The sequence below is a fragment of the Salvelinus fontinalis genome, chromosome 19 (genome assembly GCF_029448725.1).
Source record: "Salvelinus fontinalis isolate EN_2023a chromosome 19, ASM2944872v1, whole genome shotgun sequence".
In the NCBI taxonomy this organism is placed as follows: domain Eukaryota; kingdom Metazoa; phylum Chordata; class Actinopteri; order Salmoniformes; family Salmonidae; genus Salvelinus; species Salvelinus fontinalis.
In genome coordinates, this window is record NC_074683.1 from 50,548,100 (window position 1) to 50,556,795 (window position 8,696).

The 8,696-nt window shown below is 47.6% G+C and overlaps 1 protein-coding gene across 1 annotated transcript in view; it reads right to left on the reverse strand.

Annotated features, from left to right (window-relative positions):
- Window positions 1-5,896, reverse strand: part of LOC129816223 (bone morphogenetic protein receptor type-2-like) — a gene marked incomplete at its 5' end in the record, with an annotated part of 118,220 nt that extends 112,324 nt beyond the window's left edge. Inside the window, one exon of the mRNA XM_055870457.1 lies at window positions 5,000-5,896. Coding sequence (XP_055726432.1) covers window positions 5,000-5,896 — 897 coding nt within the window. The remainder of the gene's footprint in view (window positions 1-4,999) is intronic.
- Between the last annotated feature and the right edge of the window lie 2,800 nt (window positions 5,897-8,696).

The window sequence follows — 8,696 nt, forward strand, 5'->3', positions numbered from 1 at the left end:
ACAGGAAACCTTCTATTCTAGTCAAATGACAGAGAGAGACAGGAAACCTTCTATTCTAGTCAAATGACAGAGAGACAGGAAACCTTCTATTCTAGTCAAATGACAGAGACAGGAAACCTTCTATTCTAGTCAAATGACAGAGAGAGACAGGAAACCTTCTATTCTAGTCAAATGACAGAGAGAGACAGGAAACCTTCTATTCTAGTCAAATGACAGAGACAGGAAACCTTCTATTCTAGTCAAATGACAGAGAGAGACAGGAAACCTTCTATTCTAGTCAAATGACAGAGAGAGACAGGAAACCTTCTATTCTAGTCAAATGACAGAGAGAGACGGGAAACCTTCTATTCTAGTCAAATGACAGAGAGACAGGAAACCTTCTATTCTAGTCAAATGACAGAGAGACAGGAAACCTTCTATTCTAGTCAAATGACAGAGAGACAGGAAACCTTCTATTCTAGTCAAATGACAGAGAGACAGGAAACCTTCTATTCTAGTCAAATGACAGAGAGACAGGAAACCTTCTATTCTAGTCAAATGACAGAGAGAGACAGGAAACCTTCTATTCTAGTCAAATGACAGAGAGAGACAGGAAACCTTCTATTCTAGTCAAATGACAGAGAAACAGGAAACCTTCTATTCTAGTCAAATGACAGAGAGACAGGAAACCTTCTATTCTAGTCAAATGACAGAGACAGGAAACCTTCTATTCTAGTCAAATGACAGAGACAGGAAACCTTCTATTCTAGTCAAATGACAGAGACAGGAAACCTTCTATTCTAGTCAAATGACAGAGAGACAGGAAACCTTCTATTCTAGTCAAATGACAGAGAGAGGAAACCTTCTATTCTAGTCAAATGACAGAGAGAGACAGGAAACCTTCTATTCTAGTCAAATGACAGAGAGACAGGAAACCTTCTATTCTAGTCAAATGACAGAGACAGGAAACCTTCTATTCTAGTCAAATGACAGAGACAGGAAACCTTCTAGTCTAGTCAAATGACAGAGAGAGACAGGAAACCTTCTATTCTAGTCAAATGACAGAGACAGGAAACCTTCTATTCTAGTCAAATGACAGAGAGACAGGAAACCTTCTATTCTAGTCAAATGACAGAGAGAGACAGGAAACCTTCTATTCTAGTCAAATGACAGAGACAGGAAACCTTCTATTCTAGTCAAATGACAGAGAGACAGGAAACCTTCTAGTCTAGTCAAATGACAGAGAGAGACAGGAAACCTTCTATTCTAGTCAAATGACAGAGAGACAGGAAACCTTCTAGTCTAGTCAAATGACAGAGAGAGACAGGAAACCTTCTATTCTAGTCAAATGACAGAGAGAGACAGGAAACCTTCTATTCTAGTCAAATGACAGAGACAGGAAACCTTCTATTCTAGTCAAATGACAGAGACAGGAAACCTTCTATTCTAGTCAAATGACAGAGAGAGACAGGAAACCTTCTATTCTAGTCAAATGACAGAGAGACAGGAAACCTTCTATTCTAGTCAAATGACAGAGACAGGAAACCTTCTAGTCTAGTCAAATGACAGAGACAGGAAACCTTCTAGTCTAGTCAAATGACAGAGAGACGGGAAACCTTCTATTCTAGTCAAATGACAGAGACAGGAAACCTTCTATTCTAGTCAAATGACAGAGACAGGAAACCTTCTAGTCTAGTCAAATGACAGAGAGACGGGAAACCTTCTATTCTAGTCAAATGACAGAGACAGGAAACCTTCTAGTCTAGTCAAATGACAGAGAGAGGAAATCTTCTATTCTAGTCAAATGACAGAGAGAGACAGGAAACCTTCTATTCTAGTCAAATGACAGAGACAGGAAACCTTCTAGTCTAGTCAAATGACAGAGAGACGGGAAACCTTCTATTCTAGTCAAATGACAGAGACAGGAAACCTTCTATTCTAGTCAAATGACAGAGACAGGAAACCTTCTAGTCTAGTCAAATGACAGAGAGAGACAGGAAACCTTCTATTCTAGTCAAATGACAGAGAGACAGGAAACCTTCTATTCTAGTCAAATGACAGAGACAGGAAACCTTCTATTCTAGTCAAATGACAGAGAGAGACGGGAAACCTTCTATTCTAGTCAAATGACAGAGAGACAGGAAACCTTCTATTCTAGTCAAATGACAGAGAGAGACAGGAAACCTTCTATTCTAGTCAAATGACAGAGAGACGGGAAACCTTCTATTCTAGTCAAATGACAGAGAGACAGGAAACCTTCTATTCTAGTCAAATGACAGAGAGACGGGAAACCTTCTATTCTAGTCAAATGACAGAGAGAGGAAACCTTCTATTCTAGTCAAATGACAGAGAGACAGGAAACCTTCTATTCTAGTCAAATGACAGAGACAGGAAACCTTCTATTCTAGTCAAATGACAGAGACAGGAAACCTTCTATTCTAGTCAAATGACAGAGACAGGAAACCTTCTATTCTAGTCAAATGACAGAGACAGGAAACCTTCTATTCTAGTCAAATGACAGAGACAGGAAACCTTCTATTCTAGTCAAATGACAGAGACAGGAAACCTTCTATTCTAGTCAAATGACAGAGACAGGAAACCTTCTATTCTAGTCAAATGACAGAGACAGGAAACCTTCTATTCTAGTCAAATGACAGAGAGAGACAGGAAACCTTCTATTCTAGTCAAATGACAGAGAGACAGGAAACCTTCTATTCTAGTCAAATGACAGAGAGACAGGAAACCTTCTATTCTAGTCAAATGACAGAGAGAGACAGGAAACCTTCTATTCTAGTCAAATGACAGAGACAGGAAACCTTCTATTCTAGTCAAATGACAGAGACAGGAAACCTTCTATTCTAGTCAAATGACAGAGACAGGAAACCTTCTATTCTAGTCAAATGACAGAGAGACAGGAAACCTTCTATTCTAGTCAAATGACAGAGAGAGATGGGAAACCCGGTAGAACCCTGTAGAGGCCAGTAGAACTTAGTAGAACCCTGTAGAACGAATTAAAGGGCAGTAGAACCCTGTCGAGGCTAGCGGAAAACCAGTAGAGCATAGTAGAACCCAATAGAGCCCAGAAGAGGCCAGCAGAACCCTGTCGAACCCAGTAGAACCCGGTATAATCCTGGTAGAACCCAGAAGAGGCCAGCAGAACCCTGTAGAGCCCAGTAGACCTCTGTAGAGCCCTGTAGAGGCCAGCAGATCCCAGTCGAACCCAGTAGAACCCGGTATAAACCTGGTAGCACCCAGTATAACCCTGTAGAACCCTGTAGAGGCCAGTAGAACCCTGTCGAGGCTAGCAGATCCCTGTCGAGGCCAGTAGAACCCTGTCGAGGCTAGCAGAAACCAGTAGAGCATAGTAGAAACCAGTAGAGCATAGTAGAACCCAGTAGAGGCCAGTAGAACCCTGTCGAAGCCAGTAGAACCCAGTCGAGGCCAGTAGAACCCTGGCGAGGCTAGCAGAAACCAGTAGAGCATAGTAGAACCCAGTAGAGGCCAGTAGAACCGTGTCGAGACCAGTAGAACCCTGTCGAGGCCAGTAGAACCCTGTCGAGGCTAGCAGATCCCTGTAGAGACCAGTAGAACCCTGTAGAGGCCAGTAGAACCCTGTAGAGGCCAGTAGAACCCTGTCGAGGCTAGCAGAGACCAGTAGTACCTAGTAGAACCCAGTAGAGCCTAGTAGAACCATGTAGAGGCCAGCAGAGACCAGTAGAGCCTAGTAGAACCCAGTAGAGCCTAGTAGAACCCAGCAGAACCATGTAGAGACCAGTAGAGCCTAGTAGAACCAAGCAGAACCCTGAAAAGGCCATCAGAGACCAGTAGAGCCTAGTAGAACCCTGTCGAGGCCAGTAGAACCCTTGAGGCCAGTAGAACCCTTGAGGCCAGTAAAACCCTGTCGAGGCCAGCAGAGACCAGTAGAGCCTAGTAGAACCCAGTAGAACCAAGCAGAACCCTGAAGAGGCCAGCAGAGACCAGTAGAACCTAGTAGATCCCAGTAAAACCCAGTAGAGCCTAGTAGAACCCAGCAGAACCATATAGAGACCAGCAGAACCATGTAGAGACCAGTAGAACCCAGTAGAACCCAGTAGAGGCCAGTAGAACCCAGTAAAACCCAGTAGAGGCCAGTAGAACCCAGTAGAACCCAGTAAAACCCAGTAGAGGCCAGTAGAACCAAGTAGAACCCAGTAGAACCCAGTAGAACCCAGTAGAGGCCAGTAGAACCCAGTAAAACCCAGTAAAACCCAGTAGAGGCCAGTAGAACCCAGTAAAACCCAGTAAAACCCAGTAAAACCCAGTAGAGGCCAGTAGAACCCAGTAGAACCAAGTAGAACCCAGTAAAACCCAGTAGAGGCCAGTAGAACCCAGTAGAACCCAGTAAAACCCAGTAGAGGCCAATAGAACCCAGTAGAACCCAGTAAAACCCAGTAGAGGCCAGTAGAACCCAGTAGAACCCAGTAAAACCCAGTAAAACCCAGTAGAGGCCAGTAGAACCCAGTAAAACCCAGTAAACCCCAGTAGAGGCCAGTAGAACCCAATAAAACCAAGTAGAACCCAGTAGAACCCAGTAAAACTCAGTAGAACCCAGTAGAGGCCAGTAGAACCCAGTAGAACCCAGTAAAACCCAGTAGAGGCCAGTAGAACCCAGTAGAACACAGTAGAACCCAGTAGAACCCAGTAGAGGCCAGTAAAACCCAGTAAACCCCAGTAGAGGCCAGTAGAGCCCAGTAAAACCCAGTAGAACCCAGTAGAACCCAGTAGAGGCCAGTAGAACCCAGTAGAACCCAGTGGAGGCCAGTAAAACCCAGTAGAGGCCAGTAGAACCCAGTAGAACCCAGTAGAACCCAGTAAAACCCAGTAAAACCCAGTAGACGCCAGTAGAACCCAGTAAAACCCAGTAGAGGCCAGTAGAACCCAGTAGAACCTAGTAGAACCCAGTAGAGGCCAGTAGCGAACAGTAGAACCCAGTAGAGGCCAGTAGAACCCAGTAGAACCCAGTAGAGGCCAGTATACTTACATGAGGGTAGTACTCCATGACCAGCAGGTACTCCATGCGTCCGTCGGCTGTGAGTCTCTCGTCTCCAACGATGAAGCGTGCGATGTTATCGTGCTCCAGCAGGGGGACACGGTAGATGGCTCGCTCGTTGACAAAGTTCTGCCGGTTCTGGTAGGTGAACATCTTGACCGCCACGGTACGCTCGTCTAGAGAACCTTTATACACGGAGCCATACCGCCCTCGACCAATCAACTGGGAGGTGGAAGTGAGAGAGGGAGAAAGAGAGAGGGGGTAGATGGAGAGGGACAGGGAGAAAGAGAGAGGGGGTAGATGGAGAGGGACAGGGAGAAAGAGAGAGGGGTAGATGGAGAGGGACAGGGAGAAAGAGAGAGGAGGTAGATGGAGAGGGACAGGGAGAAAGAGAGAGGGGGTAGATGGAGAGGGACAGGGAGAAAGAGAGAGGAGGTAGATGGAGAGGGACAGGGAGAAAGAGAGAGGGGGTAGATGGAGAGGGACAGGGAGAAAGAGAGAGGGGGTAGATGGAGAGGGACAGGGACAGGGAGAAAGAGAGAGGGGGTAGATGAAGAGGGACAGGGAGATGGAGAGGGACAGGGAGATGGAGAGGGAAAGGGAGAAAGAGAGAGGGGGTAGATAGAGAGGGACAGGGAGAAAGAGAGAGGGGGTAGATGGAGAGGGAGAAAGAGAGAGGGGGTAGATGGAGAGGGACAGGGAGAAAGAGAGAGGGGGTAGATGGAGAGGGACAGGGAGAAAGAGAGAGGGGGTAGATGGAGAGGGACAGGGAGAAAGAGAGAGGGGGTAGGTGGAGAGGGATAGGGAGAAAGAGAGAGGGGGTAGGTGGAGAGGGACAGGGAGAAAGTGACAGAAAGATGGTTTGAGACATAAACAGACAAAGGGATTTCAAGACAGTGTCATTCATTTCTATAAGCAGGGCAACACAGCAGCTGTTTAATGAGACAGAGCCAGTCATTTCTCTAAGCAGGGCAACACAGCAGCTGTTTAATGAGACCGAGCCAGTCATTTCTATAAGCAGGGCAACACAGCAGCTGTTTAATGAGACCGAGCCAGTCATTTCTCTAAGCAGGGCAACACAGCAGCTGTTTAATGAGACCGAGCCAGTCATTTCTCTAAGCAGGGCAACACAGCAGCTGTTTAATGAGACCGAGCCAGTCATTTCTATAAGCAGGGCAACACAGCAGCTGTTTAATGAGACAGAGCCAGTCATTTCTCTAAGCAGGGCAACACAGCAGCTGTTTAATGAGACCGAGCCAGTCATTTCTATAAGCAGGGCAACACAGCAGCTGTTTAATGAGACCGAGCCAGTCATTTCTCTAAGCAGGGCAACACAGCAGCTGTTTAATGAGACCGAGCCAGTCATTTCTCTAAGCAGGGCAACACAGCAGCTGTTTAATGAGACCGAGCCAGTCATTTCTATAAGCAGGGCAACACAGCAGCTGTTTAATGAGACCGAGCCAGTCATTTCTATAAGCAGGGCAACACAGCAGCTGTTTAATGAGACAGCGCCAGTAAGAAAAATGGTAACCACAGACGAGAGAGTAATGTAACCTGACCTCTAACCCCATACTCCACCATCTGACCTCTAACCCCATACTCCACCATCTCACCTCTAACCCCATACTCCACCATCTCACCTCTAACCCCAAACTCCACCATCTCACCTCTAACCCCATACTCCACCATCTCACCTCTAACCCCATACTCCACCACCTCACCTCACCTCTAACCCCATACTCCACCATCTCACCTCTAACCCTATACTCCACCACCTCACCATCTCACCTCTAACCCCATACTCCACCATCTCACCATCTCACCTCTAACCCCATACTCCACCATCTCACCTCTAACCCCATACTCCACCACCTCACCTCTAACCCTATACTCCACCATCTCACCTCTAACCCCATACTCCACCACCTCACCTCTAACCCCATACTCCACCATCTCACCTCTAACCCCATACTCCACCATCTCACCTCTAACCCCATACTCCACCATCTCACCTCTAACCCCATACTCCACCATCTCACCTCTAACCCCATACTCCACCATCTCACCATCTCACCTCTAACCCCATTCTCCACCATCTCACCTCTAACCCCGTACTCCACCATCTCACCATCTCACCTCTAACCCCATACTCCACCATCTCACCTCTAACCCCGTACTCCACCATCTCACCATCTCACCTCTAACCCCATACTCCACCATCTCACCTCTAACCCCATACTCCACCATCTCACCTCTAACCCCATACTCCACCATCTCACCTCTAACCCCATACTCCACCATCTCACCTCTAACCCCATACTCCACCTCCTCACCTCTAACCCCATACTCCACCACCTCACCTCTAACCCCATACTCCACCATCTCACCTCTAACCCCATACTCCACCACCTCACCTCTAACCCCATACTCCACCATCTCACCTCTAACCCCATACTCCACCACCTCACCTCTAACCCCATACTCCACCATCTCACCTCTAACCCCATACTCCACCATCTCACCTCTAACCCCATACTCCACCATCTCACCTCTAACCCCATACTCCACCATCTCCCCTCTAACCCCATACTCCACCATCTCACCTCTAACCCCATACTCCACCATCTCACCTCTAACCCCATACTCCACCATCTCACCACCTCACCTCTAACCCCATACTCCACCAGCTCACCTCTAACCCCATACTCCACTACTCACCTCCAACCCCATACTCCACCATCTCACCATCTCACCTCTAACCCCATACTCCACCATCTCACCTCTAACCCCATACTCCACCACCTCACCTCTAACCCCATACTCCACCATCTCACCTGTAACCCCATACTCCACCATCTCACCTCTAACCCCATACTCCACCATCTCACCTCTAACCCCATACTCCACCACCTCACCTCTAACCCCATACTCCACCATCTAACCATCTGACCTCTAACCCCATACTCCACCATCTCACCTCTAACCCCATACTCCACCACCTCACCTCTAACCCCATACTCCACCATCTCACCATCTCACCTCTAACCCCATACTCCACCATCTCACCTCTAACCCCATACTCCACCATCTCACCTCTAACCCCATACTCCACCACCTCACCTCTAACCCCATACTCCACCATCTCACCTCTAACCCCATACTCCACCATCTCACCTCTAACCCCATACTCCACCATCTCACCTCTAACCCCATACTCCACCATCTCACCATCTGACCTCTAACCCCATACTCCACCATCTCACTTCTAACCCCATACTCCACCATCTCACCTCTAACCCCATACTCCACCATCTCACCATCTCCCCTCTAACCCCATTCTCCACCATCTCCCCTCTAACCCCATACTCCACCATCTCACCTCTAACCCCATACTCCACCACCTCACCATCTCACCTCTAACCCCATACTCCACCATCTCACCTCTAACCCCATACTCCACCATCTCACCTCTAACCCCATACTCCACCATCTCACCTCTAACCCCATACTCCACCATCTCACCTCTAACCCCATACTCCACCATCTCACCTCTAACCCCATACTCCACCATCTCACCTCTAACCCCATACTCCACCATCTCACCTCTAACCCCATACTCCACCATCTCACCTCTAACCCCATACTCCACCATCTCACCATCTCACCTCTAACCCCATACTCCACCAGC